Here is a 21372-nt window from a genome sequence, read left to right on the forward strand (position 1 = left end):
TTGTTACAGTGTAATTATATATTTAAGTACTGAGTAATAATAATCAACTACATGCACTTACTATAGGGTTAGGGTAGGATTAGGGTTTGGTTGAGGGTTAGTTGCATGTAATTATGCATAATTTTCTGTTATTTCTATGGCAAGTACATGTAACAAATGTAACAAGGACACTGTAAAATAAAGTGTTACCAAAATCGGTTACACTTAATTTTATGTCCTTGTTACAGTGTAATGATACATTTAAGTACTGAGTAATAATAATCAACTACATGCACTTACTATAGGGTTAAGGTTTGGTTTAGGGTTAGTTGCATTTAATATGCATAATTTATACAGGGTTCCCACACCTTTGTTAACTTCAAATTCAAGGACTTAATGTGGGGACACATTTCAAGTGAGAGCAAGGTTACATCGTAAGATACATTGTTACAGTTTTGAGTGTGTGAACGTCATGGCAACGTACAACACAAAGTACCTCACGCGGGAAACACTTAACATAACGCGTAAACGTATAAAATAAAACTATATAATCTAATGAGATCAAATGAGTTTCAGTTGTGAAGTATTTAATAAACTTGGTTATTAAAAACAGACACTATGGTTATGATGTAAAATATTTTAGGTTGAATTTCTGTGATATATACAGTTACTACATACAATACATAAAACTACTCATAGCATGATATGAGATTTTGGTCATATCGCCCACCGCTAAGCTAGAAGAAGCTTAGCCACAGCAGCCTGAGCCATCCTGCTAGAGTTCATGCATAAAAACTATACTCAACATTCCTGAGTTTAAGACACGAGTGAGAAGATGAAGCTAAGATCTCTGTATAAACACACACACACACCCTGAGGAGATGTACCAACACTATAGAGGAACAGTGAGCAGAGTCCAGCTGTTTATTGATCATCTGTCAGTCAAATCTCTGTGTGTAACGCATGAACGTCACCACTCCTCCTACTGTACACATTTAAAGAATCTTCATCATGACTAACTAATATTGATTATTACATCTCAAGATTGATCTTTGAGTCTATGCTTAGCACCAATAACACTTCACTAAACATTATTTGTAGCATTCCCATCTTCCAATAATCCAGTAAAACATCTATCAGCGATGTGGAAAACAAGGACGGAATCGTGGAATCCAGTCATAAAAACAGAATTTACTGAATAATGCAGAATTTCACGGAATTTGTTAGCTTGGAAATCCAGACCTAAATCTGAAATATTAATGAAAACTCGCTGAGCAAATTCAACTTGTGCTCTCGTGAGAACTCTGGATTTCCAGGGTAGGAATTTGTCACATTTTTGATAAATAAATAAAAAGCAGGTCAGTTCATTTAAATCAAATCCTGATATAAATAGTTGTTAAAGTTTCATGATTTCTGATTTTGTATAAGCTTCTAACTGAAACAAATATGCTTGTTTTCTGATAGTTGAGACCTTTCAATCAATGATCCATGACAAGTATATCTGTTATGAACTATGATTTTACATTTTCATGTAAAGCAGGTATTTAAAAAAAAAAAATTTTAGACAATGTAAAAGCGCTTGTAAAGTGATGGTCATATTCCTTGTATTCAGTGTAAAGTCAAGCTTCCAAGCTTTAAAATCAACACATATTTTGTGTTGGTTAAGCAAGTAGTTGTTAAATAGCATGATAACTTAGTAGCGCATCCCGCTTTGGATTTAAGAGGTTAAGGTTAACGATTAATCAATCGTTAATTGAAACAACAAACGATTTTGGGAATAAATATGTAAATTGACATCTCTAACCACAATATTTTTTTCTGGAAAAACTCATCTTCAGTGTTTCACAGTCTCATTTTCATCCAAATAAAAATGTGAAAAAAAAAGAAAAAAAAAATCAATATGGAATTTACTCCAGGGTCCGACGGGTCACAGAAAGGGTGAACAATCCTTTGACGTTCAATTCAAAATGACGCATTTTGCTGGTGCAAGAAACCTGGACTGACTTCACAAGTGGACCTGCTGGCTTCTTTAAAAACATTTTCAAAGTAGTGAAGTATAGCGTGCTCCTCCACCGCAAATCCTCATGAATGTGTTGTGGTCTGTTCCAGTGTGTGTAAGTGCATCTTCACACGCAGCATCTGGACCACACACACACTCGAGCGCGTGTGAATGTCAGATCTGCGGGGGTTTAATTGCACACCCACTCCAGCTAATACAGCGGCTTCCAAAAGTTTAGTCCTGCATCGCCTTCGGGTTTCATTTCAAAGCGCCCGCACCCGTTTGGCCCTCACAGGGACGTGTTTACCATTCTCCCAGAAATGCACAGGTGACTGACCTCAATCTCTCTCACTGTTCTCTCCTGCAGAGCCGCTGAATAACGGCTCATAAATAACAGCGGCTGAGGAGAACCGCTCTGAATCTCTTTGTCCTAAGCAGAAGTGTGACGCAGCTTCTCTATGATGGGTATAAAACACGTAGGAAAAGCGAATGCTGAAGTGATTATTCTGTTTCACCTCAGGCCTGAAGCGCAGACTGTGCAGAAACACTTCAAATAGACTCTTGCACTGAACTATAATGGTGAAACAGGGCTTGGAAAGTGCAATGTGAAGACATGCTTTGATATGTACTGATTTTGTATGAGTTGCATGAGTTCTAACTAGGGCTGGGAAATGATACAAATTTCACAATTCGATTCGATTTCAATTCACAAGCTTGCAATTCGATTTGATTTCGATTCCGATTCGATTCAATATTGATTATTTTGGATATCACATACAATACATGGCAAATCTCTTAACTAATGCTGTAAACTATGGGAGTCAGTTGTAGCCTTCTAGCCTTCATTAGCCTACTATAATATTGAAGGTAAAAATGAACTGATTTGTATACAAACACTTAAATTACACTTTTATTTATTTTTATTATAATAAAGTTATATGAAATATAAACATTTAAATGGTGGCTGTCATAAAAACTTGCCAGATTTATTCAAACATGCATTATTTAATATAATGAAGAAGATTAAAAAATAATGAATATGTAATATGGTGCATATATTTAGCAAAAAGCTCCTCTCTAGAGTAAATTTTTCCAGCTGACTAACGAGTTTATGGTCACTGGACATGGTTTTTCTGATGTAAATGTGACGTTACATGACATTGTTTACAAGCTGATTACCTGACGTCTTTCCACGGTTGAAACACTGATTGAGCGATTCCATGTGACATGATATGGATTGTTGTACTCTATCTTTTAACACACTTTCAGATGCTCATTCATGTTTATTCCTCGCTTTAACTGGTGTTATTAATGCGGAAGAGAAGATCACGTGCTTCTGCTTCTCTTGAGCTGAGTCAGAGTGATCTCACGCCACAGCGATACAGCGATATTTATGGTTTTGAATTTCGTAAGAAAACGGGCGTAATTTGAAATCTGAGACTTTGTTTCATATCAATAGTAACAAAGCACAAAGATTATTGTGATTTATTGAATGGGATGCGCGATACAATGTTCCATTCATTCATCAACTGAACTGACTAATCGATTCTTGGGATTTAAGAATCGATATCGGTTCGTAAAAATGAGAATCAATTAAAATCGAGAAGTTGATCTTTTTTTACCCAGCTCTAGTTCTAACTGAAACAAATATGCTTGTTTTCTGAAAGTTGAGACCTTTCAATGATACATGACACAAGTATATCTGTTATGAACTGTGATTTTACATTTTCATTTTTATTTTTTAGACAATGTAAAAGTGCTTGTAAAGTGATGGTCATATTCCCTGTATTCAGTGTAAAGTCAAGCTTCTAAGCTTTAAAATCAACACATATTTTGTGTTGGTTAAGCAAGTCGTTGTTAAATAACATGATAACTTAGTAGCGCATCCCGCTTCGGATTTAAGAGGTTAAGGTTAACGATTAATCGATTAATCAATCCTTAATTTAAACAACGATCGATTTTTGGAATATGTAAATTGACATCTCTAACCACAAAACTCTTCTTTAATGTTTCACAGTCTCATTTTCATCCAAATAAAAATATGAAGTGAAATCAGCGTACCTGTTTATCACACTGGCCGTAGTCTGGGCCGTGGTCGACCTGGAAGAACGACAGCTCTCCTCGGTTCTTGGCCATCTCGATCAGACTCATGGCGGTGCGGACCGTAGAGTTGCGGGCGTGCACAAACACCATCACCTAAAACACACACATCGGGTTAGGTTACGTTTGGGGTTTGGGAATCAACAGACTGAGTGAACTGAACCTCATGAATGCCTGAACTCAAGCTCTCTGCATTAATGGCCGATATAAAACTGATGTTTATATCCCCAAACCATTTCATTTAAAGATAGTACAAACACCTGCATAACAATTGCAGAAACTACTTATTTTACATAATTATTAAATTAGAAAATTATTGAAAATTAATTTTATGGGAAAAACAATAACAACTTTAGATAATACATTCTTGATTTTGTAATTACAAATATAGAAATATGATAAATATATGAATGAAAAATTATTTTAATTTAATTTAAAGATATTAAAAACATATGGAAGTGAAACAATGGCAAATGTTTTTTGTTTTTTTTAAACAAAACAAAAAAATGCTATTAAAAAATGAATTGCTTTAACCATGCATGCATTTAAATGCGTTGTATTAATAGGGCTTGCATTTTTATGGGCTGAAATTGAACATGGTTGCATATTTAAGCTGTGAATATTTAAATTCAAAACATTTCACACAAATTTTCATTATTAAAAATTCAATAATCCATTTTTACCTTTCAGATAAAAATGCAAGCAACAAAACAAAACTCAACAAACTTTTTTTGTTTTGTTTCAAAAACATTATGTATTATTTTACTTCCATAAAAAACACCTGCATAACAATTGCAGAAACTACTTATTTGATATATTTACTAAATTAGAAATTATTTATAATTTAATTTATTGACCAATCACAACACACTGATCCAGCCGACCAATCAGAGCACAGTGTGCTTTTCAGGAGGAGGGGCTTCATAGAGACAGGAACTAAACAGAGCGTTACTGACTGGGAAGAGAGGAGCCGCAACAATGGAGAATATGGGGAAAAATAATGTGTTTATTGGACATTCAAGCAGGAAAACCTGTTCTTGTAGAGAACAAAAACAACATCAAGACTTAAAAAAAAAAAGTAAAAGTAAAATATGGCCTCTTTAAGTGGATCATATTGAGAAATACAGACTATGACTTTATTTTAATTAGTAGCATTTCTGATTTCAAGCAGATTTAATATCTTGTGGTGATGTTCCTTATTGTAGGGAATAATTATTGGTTTACAAATATTGGTTGAATCCCGTGGTAAAGATTTTGGTAATATTGCTCAGTTTAAACAAGGAGCTGCTAAAAAGTCAATACATAATGCTTTAATTCATTCAAATACCTACATTGACAAATCATCCTATATAATCATAATCCTATATCCCAGCAGATCGCTGGCCTTGCACTGCACTGAACTGCTTATCCATACTGTACATATCAGCACTGAATGAAACAAAGACTAATAAGAAACATAGTGTGAACTTGGGGACTCCAGTATTGTGCTGGGTCTTCTGCATTTAGAGAGTTTAGGGATTGGCATTTACAGTAGAGACATCCCTTTACCTCTGTACAGATAAAACATTATCAAAATGATTCCAGTTTGCATGGTTCAGCGGTAAAGACTGAAAGTTCAGTATTATGCTGCCAGACAAGCAATTTGGTGATGTCAATTTGTAAAAAAAGACTATGCGCCTGCGCACATACATATTCAAACGCACAAACCTATAGACTAAACACGTAACATGCACGGTTTTCACTGATTCACGTTTTTGAAGTTTTCACAGAGATGATAAAGTTTTTCAAAAGATTTCAAAACTTGCACCTTGAAACCTATTTCAAGGTTTGCGTTCTCGAGCCGCTGTTTGGTCGTGCAAATGAACGGCCAGAACACATTAAACGTTTTCTGCTTTCAGTTACAACGGTGTCGTGTTAGCGGCCCTTAAGTTAATAACTAATGATCTTTGCAACAGAAGTGAATCAATCAAAGCTAACTTTAGCTGGACAATAAATGTCCTATTATCACTGTAAAGCTGCTTTGAAACAATCTATATTGTTAAAAGCGCTATATAAATGAAGGTGACTGACTATCTTTTTACATGCAAAAGTGAACAGCACATCTAGATCTGGCCTCTAGCTCAGGATTGGTCTGACAGGGCAGAAACAGCATCACATGTGCAGAAGGGCAGAGCGTCTGTGTGTGTATCAGTCAGAGGACAAAAGAGGCTTGTAATTTTCCTATTACACTCAGGCTGCCCTTGCAAAGCAGTCAATACCTCAGACAAAAACAATCAATAATAGAAATACAAGACAGTTATGAGATGGCAAAAAGACCTCTCTCTCTCTCTCTCTCTCCCTCTCTCTCTCTCTCTCTCTCTCTCTCTCTCTCTCTCACTGTTCTCGCCGTCCTCTCACTGAAAGTACCGATGGTGTGGGAGAATAAAAATAAATCTGACAAAGTGTTCTCGACTTAACACATAATATTCTAACATATTCACTCCCTACAGAGTGACACTTTCCACCACAATAATACTGTGACTGTAACACAAATGCAGAACTTATTTGGAACACAATTGTGACCTTAAAGACCCCATGTTCCTACTGAACCGTGATTTGCCACACGCTATTGTTAGTCAAAGGCAGGCGGTACTGGGGGACAGACAGTCTCATTCTAGAGATTATTTTATTTTATGTCATTTTTTTCTACCCAAATCCTGGGTTGAGCCTGTTGGGTACATTTTTGGGGTTATTTTTTCAGTGTTTGGGTAGTTTTTGTGTTACCCAGTTCCTGGGTCAGATATAACAACCCAGGGGTTGAGTTATTTATCGCAGGCTTTTTGCGACCTCTTTAGGAGAGAGCAGTGAAGCTCCGTAAAATTGTCTTCGGTAAAATACAGGTTTGTGTAAATTTTTTGCATCTATAAATTCGTTATTGTTCTTTATATCGTTTAATTTTATGCAAAGCAACATACAGGGGCGTGATGTGAGTAACCCTAAACGAGTGTCGTGTAGACCCTTTCGCGTGATGGAAACGCCTGATGCCTTGCATAAAATTGTATGATTTTATTTTTAAAAAAGATACAGAATATAAATGCTTAGAAAGTTAAAATATGTATATGCATAACTGTACACTGATTGTTTATGGACAGGTTATGGAGTCACAGCATATTTTGGCTACGAGTGAAACGCGGCGGTCTGAAGTTATTAGTTCCCGCGCTGAACACGGCACAAGCTCCGGCACGAGATCCAGCGTCGTTACCATTACACTTGAATTACTTATAAATGTTTAATTTGTACTTCTAATATTTGTAAAACGAGCTTACATGTAGTCAATATGTATTCAAAACTATATAACATATGCTATACAATAAGATATGATTGAAAATAAAGGAATTATCATGCAAACCAGTTGTCGTGTGGAGTATTTTTTTTTTTCATTGAGAGGATACATAAACAATTATTGTATGAAGTAAAAAATAAAAAAAATTTAATAAAAAATAAACCCATTATGCTGGGTTAAATAAACCCAATTTGCTGGGTAAATTTAACCCAACATGTGTTATGTCCTATATTTACCCAGCCCTTGGGTTGAACGGTTGTTTTTAACCCAGTGTTTTTTTTAAAGTGTTTATTGGACAAACATGTGGATATGCCCCTGAAGATGAGCCGTCAATGTATTTGTTCTGTTTTAAATATGTCTATCTGCAGTAAATATTTAAAGCTCATAATCATGAACTAAAGCTTACTCAATGGCAATTCTGAATTCATGCGCTATGGTCAAATGCAGTATAAACTGTCTGACTCTGTGCAAATACAACCACCTTAAAGCACATAATAGAGACCTGAAACACACCGCTTGAGGATGAGGAAATCTCATAAGAAACACCTGTATCTCTTTGGCAACCTTGCAAGCTTTAGGAAGAAAAGACTAGTTCTACTCTGAAACGTTCATGGCTTAAAAAACAAAACAAACCAACATCTTAACTCTGTGAACAGTCAAAACCAGCCGCTTCTTGTCATTTTTGAGCACGGTGTGTATTAGGTGGTCAGTGGACAGTTTGAATCTGGTCTTTGTCATCTCTGTGTGATTTCCCCTCTCTTATGATTTTCTGTTTCTCTTCACTGTTCGTCTCTTTTAAATAATGTTTGTACATTTTTACACCCTAACAAAAAAAGTGTGCAAACTTTCAGTTTGTTGCTAAATTAAGGCAAATGTTGGGCAAAATCAGCTCACAATCACATCAGCTAAACTTTTCACTTTAAGGCATTGATCATGTCATTCCAAACCTGCATGACTTTCTTTCTTCTGTCAAACATAAAAGAATATATTTAGATGTTTGTTTTTTTATATTCATACAACAGAAGTCATAACCAAAACTGTTTGGTTACCAACTTTCCTCAAAATATCTTCTTTTTTTCAACAGAAACAGAAGTCTGTCTTTATTACTTCACTTTATTATATTTAAAGAGACTTAAACTTAGCAACTAAATTGTTGGTTTGTTGTCTGTTCCTTTTCTTTCGCAATTCTCTTACTGTCGTGACACACACATGCAAAACATTTAGGTTATGTCTAATAAAATTCCTAGACAAATAACATCTAATTAGCGAAGGAGGTATTACACTATTTATTTACAATTTATTTACAATACTAATATCTGCTGAATCTGCTCAGATTCATGCATAAGATAGAAAGGAATCTTGGGTAAGATATTAAAAGGAATAGTTTACCCAAAAATGAACAATCTGTCATTTACTCATGTTGTTAAAAATCTGTATAACTTTCTTTTTGACAGAATTTTCTTTTTGGATATCTTGAACATAATATATTCGTATAATAAAGGGAAAAAAAAATAATAACTTATCATCACCTAGTAACTAGAGAAATAATAATATTCTGGATCTAATGATTTTACCTTCTTATCTATTTTCTGTTATCACACAAGTCATCTTCTAATAACTAATACTACCTCCAAGAAAACATCAAATGAAAGATGATGTCTAGATATTCAGAGTACTGTACGCATTTATCTAAAGGAACGAAGGCGACTCCAGACATGCTACGCTGCGAGTTAGAAACCACACGATTGGCTTTGAGTCGCTGCGCTGAGCGCTGTTGTTCTGTTTGTTTTGGGCTGTATTTTGCCACGGTCAGTACCTGGAAACAGAGCCAGCACTTTGGCATTCATCACAATTGTTTGGGCTTGTGGATAATTGGTAGCTAATTAATTCATGATTGCTAATTTCAGAACAGCCTTCCAAAAAACACAAACATGTCCTTGACCACCTGCCAACATGTTTCTCACCAGCGCTCACCGCAATCTGCTCTTCTCAGAGCACAGAGAGAGAGGAGAGAGAGAGAGAGAGAGAGAGAGAGAGAGAGAGAGAGAGAGAGAGAGAGAGAGAGAGAGAGAGAGAGAGAGAGAGAGAGAGACTCTTCAGAAAACAGATTTAATGAGCTGATCACTGTGACAAGAGGAACAGTCATAAAAGAACAATAAATGACAATGAAGGACAAAGAGAGCCATGAAGGATTTATATGGCATTGTCTGACTGTACTGTACCTCGGTGCTATTTTCAATAATCCCTTCAGGCCACAGTGTGTTTTATTGTTGATCCGACAGAAATACCTCTCTTACTGAAATAACTCCCATACTGGACCTTTTAAGGCCGAGTTAAGGAAGGTGCTGCATTTCTGTTTTTTGTCAAAACCAACAAAAAACTTGGGACTTGGTTCAAAAATGGCACCAAAATTAACATAAATGCCCCCAAAATGTTTGATAAAGAGGGGCAACTGCCCACGCACTAAATGTACTATGATTAAGGAGAAGTGTGAAAATGAATGGAAAGTGTAAATTGCGGAATTACATTGAGATATTTTCATGTTGCATCAAAGGTTTCTTTTTATGCATATTTTTTCAGCATTTAACTGAATTCACCCCTGTGGTGAAAATACAGCCTGTTGTTTATATGTCTATCTGGTGTTTTTAATATGCTTTAAGACAAACCATGTATAAATTCATAAGTCGCCACCATTGCTGAGTATTTTCTCCTTAAAACTGCAGTGAACCAAAGACAGTCTCAAAAACACGGTTTGAAATCGCTGGTGTTTCTGATGTCACAAACTACCTTGTAACCAATCAGATCAACGTGTGATCGTCAACGAGTGGATCTCTGAGCTGAGTGAGTGGAGGCGGGGCTCATTTGCATATTCATAGAACGCGTATACTAAATGAAGCAAGGGTGTAGAGTTACATTCAAGCCAATTCTGGTGATCAAAGATGAGTTTTAAAGGGATACAATTATTGACTAAAGGGGGACTTTAACAGTATTAACCAATCACACTCGTTTCTGTTGAGCTCATGAATTCCATGGCCAACCTGCGAATGGCAGAGTTATGTTTAGTGCTTGCAAAATCGCCCATCATAAACAACAAAGCACAGATCCGATGTAAACGAGATTTGTTTTGCAGTGTAAACAGCTTCACTGATTATAACAGGCATTTCTGCAAGAGTGCATAACTCGCACTAGAAGGATTCAATTCATTCCAATTGATAAATCCGAACACAGTGTTTACATGAATGCCACGTACTGTAAAATGATGAGGTTGATGTGTGCGTTTATATACAAGCTTCAAATTAGATTTAATATTTTAATATGCGGAAACTGCATGAATACATACAGAGTTTAAGAAAGCAAACTTATTAAGCTTTCCTGTAGCTCAAACAGTAGAGCATTGGCGCTCGCAACGGTTCGATTCCCAGGGAAAGCAAGAACTGATAAGAATGTAAAAATGTGTACCTTGAAATGCAATGTAAGTTTCTTTGGATAAAAGCGTCTGCCAAATGCATAAATGTAAATGTAATATTTATCTGTTTTGGGTCCTAATTACACGACAGGCTGCCCAAAAGAGTGGAAGGAGACATTTAAAATGGCACGACAGTCATTTATGACACTATTTTCAACAAAAACACCAGCTCGCTCCATGCGTCACACATCATCACACATGTGCAGATCTTTCCAGTGTCAGTTTTCAATGCGATCAAGTGTTTACATGTTCTCAATCCTTCTCAATCCGAAATCTAATTAATTCTGATTGACATGGTTACACAAGACTTTTTTTATTCTGACTGTGCTACTAGTCCGATTACAAAACGGATTATTAGGGTCCATGTAAACACCGCTATCGTGAAGCTGAAATCCTGATCGGTCATTGTGAAAGTGCTGACAAGATGAGCCATAACCATTAAGAAATAACTGTTACTACAGCAAATATCACTGACTGTGTGTCTGGAGAGTTTCACAAACCAGCTGCACTTGATCACATTATAAGCCAAGTGGAAATGCTAAAAATGCCAAAACACATGCTGTGACTGGATCATAATTGGATCACTGAAAACCGATTTGGAAGTGGTCTGGGATGCGTTTTTGACCATGTTTATGCATGTTTGTTTTCTGTATTCAGAAGAGTTGATTTAAACTGTCAACTAAAGACGACATTTACATGTAAAAGTCCACAATCTGTGTACAATATGCAGTATATATACAATCCCCCCAAGTTACTGAATTAAATTCTTGTTTTTAATGGTTAACACAAGACGCTTGGAATTGTAATCTGAATTAATGCACCAACACATAATAAATATAAAGCAACAAATTGAATAAAGACCTGAAACATTTGTTTTCCCCCCAGTGTCACTTGTTAAGGGCACTGTATATCGACTGATACGCTTGAGAGGAGGACAGACTCAGTCAGGTCAAGAGAACACAGTAATATTGATCAATCTGAAGGGTTCACAAAATTCACGTGTCATAAAGTAAGCTTTTCTCTGAGACGCAATCACTGCCATCATATCTTTGGTTCTCCCCATCATTCTGCTGATGGAGTAAAACATCCATGTGTTGGACACACAACAGAATTACAACAATTACAGTAATAACAATAAAAAGCACAGACAGAAAACAATAATGGAGCCCTAAAGGGTCATGGTGATGGAGAAAAATTAGATGGGAGGAAAAATTATATACAGTGGGTACGGAAAGTATTCAGACCCCCTTAAATGTTTCACTCTTTGTTATATTGCAGCCATTTGCTAAAATCATTTAAGTTCTTTTTTTATTTTTTATTATTGTACACACAGCACCCCATATTGACAGAAAAACACAGAATTGTTGCCATTTTTGCACATTTATTAAAAAAGAAAAACTGAAATATCACATGGTCCTAAGTATTCAGACCCTTTGCTGTGACACTCATATATTTAACTCAGGTGCTGTCCATTTCTTCTGATCATCCTTGAGATGGTTCTACACCTTCATTTGAGTCCAGCTGTGTTTGATTATACTGATTGGACTTGATTAGGAAAGCCACACACCTGTCTATATAAGACCTTACAGCTCACAGTGCATGTCAGAGCAAATGAGAATCATGAGGTCAAAGGAACTGCCTGAAGAGCTCAGAGACAGAATTGTGGCAAGGCACAGATCTGGCCAAGGTAAAAAAAAAAATTCTGCTGCACTTAAGGTTCCTAAGAGCACAGTGGCCTCCATAATCCTTAAATGGAAGACGTTTGGGATGACCAGAACCCTTCCTAGAGCTGGCCGTCCGGCCAAACTGAGCTATTGGGGGAGAAGAGCCTTGGTGAGAGAGGTAAAGAAGAACCCAAAGATCACTGTGGCTGAGCTCCAGAGATGCAGTCGGGAGATGGGAGAAAGTTGTAGTAAGTCAACCATCACTGCAGCCATCCACCAGTCGGGGCTTTATGGCAGAGTGGCCCGACGGAAGCCTCTCCTCAGTGCAAGACACATGAAAGCACACCTGAAGGACTCCAAGATGGTGATAAATAAGATTCTCTGGTCTGATGAGACCAAGATAGAACTTTTTGGCCTTAATTCTAAGTGGTATGTGTGGAGAAAACCAGGCACTGCTCATCACCTGTCCAATACAGTCTCAACAGTGAAGCATGGTGGTGGCAGCATCATGCTGTGGGGGTGTTTTTCAGCTGCAGAGACAGGACGACTGGTTGCAATCGAGGGAAAGATGAATGCGGCCAAGTACAGGGATATCCTGGACGAAAACCTTCTCCAGAGATCTCTGGACCTCAGACTGGGCCGAAGGTTCACCTTCCAACAAGACAATGACCCTAAGCACACAGCTAAAATAACGAAGGAGTGGCTTCACAACAACTCTGTGACTGTTCTTGAATGGCCCAGCCAGAGCCCTGACTTAAACCCAATTGAGCATCTCTGGAGAGACCTGAAAATGGCTGTCCACCAACGTTTACCATCCAATCTGACAGAACTGGAGAGGATCTGCAAGGAGGAATGGCAGAGGATACCCAAATCCAGGTGTGAAAAACTTGTTGCATCTTTCCCAAAAAGACTCATGGCTGTATTAGATCAAAAGGGTGCTTCTACTAAATACTGAGCAAAGGGTCTGAATACTTAGGACCATGTGATATTTCAGTTTTTCTTTTTTAATAAATGTGCAAAAATGGCAACAATTCTGTGTTTTTCTGTCAATATGGGGTGCTGTGTGTACAATAATGAGGAAAAAAATGAACTTAAATGATTTTAGCAAATGGCTGCAATATAACAAAGAGTAAAAATGTAAGGGGGTCTGAATACTTTCCGTACCCACTGTATGTAAATTCTGTTGCGTTTACTCACAAAAATCTCACATGACATTTCCACAAAACTTTGGCATTCCCCTAAGTAAATATTAATTCGCTCACAAATCGTTTGCACTTCCAAAAGAAACCTAGTGTTATCTCCCAAAATGCAAACGATTTGTAAGCGAAATGAAACTTACTATGGAAATGCAAATCTTGTGAGAGCGAACACAAAAATGGTGATGGAAAACTATATTGCAATGCTTTTGAGAGTGAATGCAGAGTTTCTTGGGGGAACACAACACTTTTACGAGAGACTGCAACAGTTTTGCGAGCAAACGGCAAGTTTCTCGTGAGATACCAACCGTTTTGTGAGCAAACTTTAAGTTTCAGTTACACTTTATGTCGATGGTCCACTTTGGACATCCCAAAGTTTGTCTGGGAAATGTACACGCTTTGTGAGCGCACACAAATGCACTGAAATATAAATTTTCCTCCCATCTAATATTTTTTCCATCACCACGACCCCTTAGAGACTCCGTGAGAAAGTTAACAGCCTTTACGTCCACCTCTGAATGCAAATAAAACTTACAACGTCCCACCAAATAATTAAGAACCTACAATGCTCATTTAGCATTCTGAGTACAAAAAGGTTTTCTAAAACATTGCACAAAACTCTTTAAAAGCCATAATAGAGAGATAACTTCAACTATTGTGCTGCTTCAAATGGATCATTAGTTGCCAAAGATGAACTAACTGACCAACATCAATGAACTTGCAATACACAGAACAAGAAACTGAGATGTAAATCTGCTCTACACTCGGTTCATCTTTTGTCCATTTGCATGCAACTTGAGTTTGCAACAACTTGAATTTGCACATACAGATGCAATCACTCAACCTATTCATCTTGTCAACGTATGCATGAAGATTGAATTCCATCTCTCACTGGCATTTCTTTATATTTCACCTCTCTCAGACACCACAGTATTCCTACAAAGATCCATAGAGACCTCTGCAGCAAATATTATTTATTAGACTTTTTTCATCATTGCAAAGCTGTGAGAAAGCACAGTCTACAGTAACTGCTGCCTCCGTAAGCGTATTAAACTTCCATCTGCCTCGTGTCTGCCAACCGCTGGCCCGACAGGGGGGCTAAGGGGGCATTTCATAAAGAAAATTCAATCCATCATGCTCCCACATGAAATTAATATATGTCACAGCCACTTCTGACAATTTAATATCAAGCTGAGAGAGACGCTCCCCACTGTACTGCCGCTGAGAGAAAGGCCTACCATCTTTTCAGTCACTTCCAGTTTCAACTCACCAAATCGCTTTCATTTCACTTATAAATGATTTAGCATTTAGCTCTAAATGCAATTTATTGGTGGGTCCACATTAAATCCTGAGTCTTTCAAAAGAACGGACTTTCTCCCAAAATTGTGAGGGTAGGAACGTTAACCCGGTAACAGTAGCTATTATTATATATAGGCCCATCTATGAAATCTGACTGGATGAGACGTTTTAGAGGCTGTTGCAATATAGTTGCACACACACACACACACACACACACACTACTCATGACGTCAATTTTGCATTAATGTGTCAAGCTGCTACAGGGCTCAATGACATGACACATTTATTTATTTTTACTGAAGAAAAATCACCATATGCACAGCCTCTCAGAATTATTACTCACACTGGCCTCACAGCATTTGAAGACTTAAGCTAGACTCGAATGGAAGTCATTGCATTAGTTAACAAAATAAAGTGACGTGCAAGAAAAAAGGACACTAGAGCCTTTCTCAGAAATAACTTCACTCTTTTGAGACATTTTCGCAATGACATTTATTAGCTAGTTTAAAGTGATTTTCAGAGAATGCATGTATGATATCAGATTCCCAAGTTCACTGTGTTCTAGAGGAGCAACCACTGGAGAGATCATCATACTTTGTTGGGGACAGTAGGAAAATTGCTATGTCTTTTCAGCGGTACGTATATCGCTGGTTACACTTTATTGTAAGATGTTCTCCTTGTAAAGCTGCAGTACATAATTTAGTATTAAAGTCCCTCCAAGGTGAAAATCAAGCTTTTAATGTTGTTTATATATCTATGTGGTGTTTTTAATATGCTTTAAGACAAACCATGTGTAAATTCATAAGTCGACACCATTGCTGAGTATTTTTTCCTTAAAACTGCAGTGAACCAAAGACAGTCTCAAAAACACGGTTTGAAATCGTTGGTGTTTCTGACGTCACAAACTACCTTGTAACCAATCAGATCAACGTGTGATCGTCAACGAGGGGATCTCTGAGCTGAGTGAGTGAGGGGAGGCGGGGCTCATTTACATATTCATAGAATCGCGTATACTAAATGAGGCAAGAGTGACATTCAAGCTATTTTAAAGCATGAAGATTTCTTTTTTCAAGGAAAAAACTTTTAAATATGTCATTTTGGTGACCAAAGATGAGTTTTAAGGGATACAATTATTGACTACTTAAAAAATAACATAAAAACCGACGCAGACACAACATTTTTCCTGCTGAACAGGTAAGACATGTCAGTGGCTAGCTATATCATTTTAAATGTGTGATCTGATCTGAGTAATCGTTAGATCTAAATGTCATGACATTGTCATAACATGATTTATTTTAAACATTTACATTCTCATTTGGTCAGAACAATGAGACAACGATTCCCTGCCATTCACAAGTTTTTCCATCAATCCCTGTTTTATATGAAAGGTGGCACTGTTAAGCATCTTCTGAACAGTACAGCATCTCCGGATCAAAAAACAAAAGGAAGATGATCTGCATAAACCAGAAGGATCGGATAGAAGTCGCTTACGCACAAGTAACTAGCTAACGTGATCCTCAAACATTCAACGGCAAAACTGTCTTAACGTTATAAAATGTTGAACCGTAGGTCTAGGACTGTGAAGCTTTGGGGGTGTTGATGGACTCGATCTACTCCATGTTTTGATGATCGTTCTGAATCCCATCCAGATGAAGTATTTGACAAAAACACGATTCCAAAGCCTCTCTAAACCGATGGACAGTGTAAGATTAGATTAGACCATATATACTGCACTTTTGTCCATGACCAGAACATGCAGTTAAATGTCTAACCTGGCCTTTAGAGCAAGAAAGAATACGGACAGCATCTAAAAACTACACAAAAAAACACAAATAAATCAAGCAGAAGACGTGAGCTCGAGATGCACAGAGCATTTGCAGTGTGGGAGGTTATGCGGTGATATGAGTGGGGTTGTTTGGAGATTTATGAGATTTGGAAATTGAGTTCAGGACGAGGCACAGGGCACAATATACCACAGCACAGCAAAGCCTGTGACCTTCAGCGCTGGGATACAGGAATGATGATTTTCAATTAAACCGCTAAACCTTCCCAAGAAGGCCTTGCTCACAGCCTTACATTGTGTTTCTCCTTGAGTAGACACTTCCTGAACATACTCGAGAAGACAAATGATGATCAGGTGCAGAGATCAACGACAGCATGTGGACATGCGTAAATGAGGGACACGAGGCTCTTCTCTCACATCCTCCACAATGAGGTCACAACGTCCCATACTGTTAACACTCAGTCCCCTGGACATTAACAACACCGACACATTTCTCACATTCTGCTATTTTTAGTTACTGAACCAATCAACAGATTACAACCAACAATGGAAAGGTGTGATGTGTGTTGACTTCTGTAGAATTGAGATCTGAATTGGGGGTTTGTGGTATGGACTATGAAGGGGGGTTGGGAAGATTAGGATTTACAGATAGAGGTTGGGGGTTTAAGATAAGGGGAAACACATTATATGGCATAAACGTTATGCTTTTTTGGAGCTTGACAGTTACAGTCACCATCCTCTCATCCCTCATCCTGCTGTTTCACAAATGAAAACATCCTATGTGTTCAAAGTTGGTGAACTATTCCATTCATGATGCTCCTGCAAAGCAAATGTCACTAATTTATTCTGGGACACTCTGCAAGACATTTGACAAAGTTTTTGTTTTTTTTCTTTTGTTTTTTTCTTGCAACAATGGAAAAATAAGTGCCAACTTACAAAAAAGCTCATTCAGTTTCAGTTAAATAAGGAAACGTTATCAACGTAACTACAAATCAGTTTTCATGCCACTAAAAACAAAATTTTGGAGGGAAAATACTAAATATGAATGGATTTACTATGTAAATTGCTTAAAGCCACACTAAGTAGAAATTGTGTTTTTGTCAAACAGCGACCCCTAGAGTCGCTGTGGAATACTTGCACTGTCGTAAATATATTATATTATAACGTTTTTACATGATTGCAGCTAAATCACAAGTAAATAGTCTATAGTCTAGGCCTACTGTATAATTTAATTTGTGTTGTTTTTATTGGAATGTAAACATTACAAAATGCCAGATAACATCAATTAAGTTAAATGTACGTCGCATTATTTCATAACATTGGCCGTTATGATGTCATTAGACATGATTATTGCAATTTATCATAATAGTTTGCAAATTGTGCTCGTTTACACTATTTACAACCTCTACGTTAGGCTTATTTATGATAATTATGTGAGATATTGAAAGCTGTTCTCATGATAATCGCAGGAATCAACGTCAACAGCGTCGTCTGATATATCCCTCAGGACTACGTGATAAATACACCTCACAACACCTGAGTTCAGCTGGCAAACTAATTCGTGAGGCATAGCTGTCTGATTTATCAAAACGATTCCATTTACACCTGGTCACATAAATGTATTTTTGCGAAACGGATTTAAATTCGATCTTCAATTCTCGCGCTATATGCAGATTTAATGGAGTGCACGTCACCGAAAGCAACAGATATGAGCTGCATTTTATAGATCATCAGCAAAAATTTCTAAATCAAAGACAGCAATAAGAGAGAGCAGTAACAGCCCTGGTAAGATCATTTCGTTTCTTTACTTTTAATGATGAAGATTGTGTGTTAAGCGTCTGCGACTTACTTTCACTTTGATTTGCGATAGTTTGCATGTTGGCTTGATGCAGTTGCTCATCTGCGGTGATGCGTGTTCCAGTAGCGTCGTCATATCTGGATATAATATATAGCCTATAACATGCTCTCACCCTTTTTTTTATTTTATTTTATTTTTTAGCATTTTTGGGAGGAGTACAATTTACATATGTGGTTTCAACAACCATATGCATTTACACTTGTCCAGTTTCGTCTGGAATGCGTCTCAGATCTCCTCCTGAAGTGGTTTGAGGGATCGGATTCAAATCCGTCTCAAATGCGTTTCGGAGGGCATTTAAACCTGGACTTTTCACGATTGGATAGCTATCCGATCTGAGCAAATGCATGAAGTGGCCAGGTGTAAACAACCCCCATGACAAAAACATACGCACGAAAGCCGAAAACAAACGCTAGTTGGCCTCTCACGTCCAAATTTGACGAAGTGGTGGGGGAAGTGACGTATGCCGTAAAGCAGTCGAATTTTGTAGTTCTTTTTGTGCTCTGGTTACTACCCGAACCCCGAAGTTACATAGTGCCAGTAAAAGCGATACAGACCCTGTCAGGCTATGGCAGACGTGTCATTCAACCTATTGTAAGTCGATGTACCATCACAAGGATCTTGGAAATATATTATGAAGGTTGAAATATTACATAGTGTTGCTTTAATATTAAAGTCCCCCTGTAGTCAATAATTGTATCCCTTAAAACTCATCTTTGGTCACCAAAATGACATATTTAAACGTATTTTCCTTTGGAAAAAAAATTATTCATGCCTTAAAAAATTAGTATACGTGGTTCTATGAATATGCAAATGAGCCCCGCCTCCACTCACTCACTCAGCTCTGAGATCCACTCGTTGACGATCACACGTTGATCTGATTGGTTACAAGGTAGTTTGTGACGTCAGAAACACCAACGATTTCAAACTGTGTTTTTGAGACTGTCTTTGGTTCACTGCAGTTTTAAGGAGAAAATACTCAGCAATGATGTCGACTTATGAATTTACACATGGTTTGTCTTAAAGCATATTAAAAACACCACATAGACATATAAACAACATTAAAAGCTTGATTTTCACAACAGGAGGGCTTTAAAGATGAACAAGAAAGTAGTAAGTGCTCTTTGTTATCTCAGCTAGTTATCTGTGGTGAAAGTGCAAGCACCGGTTTATCTAGGTTCACGTAACCATTCAGGCTCGGAGTCGGCAGGCCGGGTGCCGGCATACAGTATGTACACACAGACATGTCATAAATTATAGGGAAGTTGCTGACCGCTAAAATCGGATCACATGCGCTTCGCTCCTATTGGTTGTCGTTCGCAAAAGCCGCTCTTCATTTGCATAAGGTTAAAAAGGTCACTGGAAATCACCAGCTCTCCATTGAAATGAATGGGATCATGTTGCTTTGTCGCTGGCGGTGTGAACAGGGTTTAGGAGTAGTTTTAGTCTTGTTCATTTTTAGTTCACAGAAATGTTTTGTTTGGAGGCATGTTTTAGTTTAGTTTTCTCTTTGAGGATATTTGCCAGGAATGAAGGCATATGTATATATGGAGCTAGATGTTACAAAGTTATCTCTAAATCAGGGTTATACTGAAACTGGAATGAGTGTCGTATATATAAAACATTCTGCTCAATGACTAAAGAAGAAGAAGAAAAAAAAAACTTCAACATTACCTGGTGACCTGCTCTGATCTGCTCAAGGACTTTTTCATAACACACCTCCTCCATGTCATGCAGCTGCTGAATCTGTGATGAGAACATAACAATTAGAGAGACTGAAATATGATTCAAAATGCCATTGTATTTGGCATAGCATGAGATTTCTTGGCTGCTGGGTACCTTATTTGTAGTCTTGATGCCAACAAAGCTCTGGCCAAGTGGAACAGGACGGAAACGACTGTCAAAGTAGAACAATCCAATGAAAGGGTTCACATGCAGGAAAGACGCCACATCCAAGTAATTTGGCAGAGTTGCAGAGAGACCAAGTATGCGAATCATACTCTGGGTCGACTCCACCTAGAGAAAGATGAATACAAGGTTTTGAGAGCGCTCTATAGAGGGTTTTCTTTCTGAAGGGTCTCCTAGAGTACAGTACCAAACAGCTGTGATCATTCCAGATCACAAACCAGGTGTCGGCACATACAGTAAGCAGCTGGCTTCTAAAGGCACACTCACATTCACCGTTGTTGGGCGAATTTGCACTGAAAAAATCCACAAATTTCGATAGGAATCTACATGATATGGAATTGTATAGGGTGAAAGATTTCCCAATGCAGATTTCCCATGAGTTTTCACCGCAGTGACCAGCAGAAAGCTGCTTGATTAGAGAGTGACCTCTGTGTGAGCTGTGATTCACACACTATTGACAACGGACCTTTTTGCTCACACAATTTCACACACATTTCGTTATTGTGACCACACCGTGAGGCTGCGTAAGTGGATCACAACTTATAAGTATGTCTTATTATTTGTAGTTGTGTTTTCTATTAACGGTTCCAATTATAAGCTTTATGTAGTTGCTTTGATAGCTATGATGTAAAGCTTTGCCTCTGCTAGCTTTATGTAGTTGCTTCGATAGCTGTGATGTAAAGCTTTGCCTCCGCTAGCCCGCTAACTAACATTACAGTATTGATATAGTGTTTACTGTAGCTTTTGTACCTCTCGCTTTTGTACGACTGTTCATCGCCCCTTAGGAAAATTAAACATAAT

The 21372-nt window shown here is 37.6% G+C and overlaps 1 protein-coding gene across 2 annotated transcripts in view; it reads right to left on the reverse strand.

Annotated features, from left to right (window-relative positions):
* ascc3 (activating signal cointegrator 1 complex subunit 3) overlaps positions 1 to 21372 on the reverse strand; it is a 238871-nt gene that overhangs the window by 97811 nt on the left and 119688 nt on the right. For both annotated transcript variants that reach the window (XM_082150224.1, XM_082150225.1), the window contains exons 12-14: positions 20503 to 20679; positions 20338 to 20409; positions 4040 to 4174 (exon numbers count right to left, since the gene is read on the reverse strand). In XM_082150224.1, the coding sequence (XP_082006350.1) occupies positions 4040 to 4174; positions 20338 to 20409; positions 20503 to 20679 (384 nt within the window). The remainder of the gene's footprint in view (positions 1 to 4039; positions 4175 to 20337; positions 20410 to 20502; positions 20680 to 21372) is intronic.

Source organism: Leuciscus leuciscus (assembly GCF_965113295.1).
Source record: "Leuciscus leuciscus genome assembly, chromosome: 20".
Classification (NCBI taxonomy): Eukaryota; Metazoa; Chordata; class Actinopteri; order Cypriniformes; family Leuciscidae; genus Leuciscus; species Leuciscus leuciscus.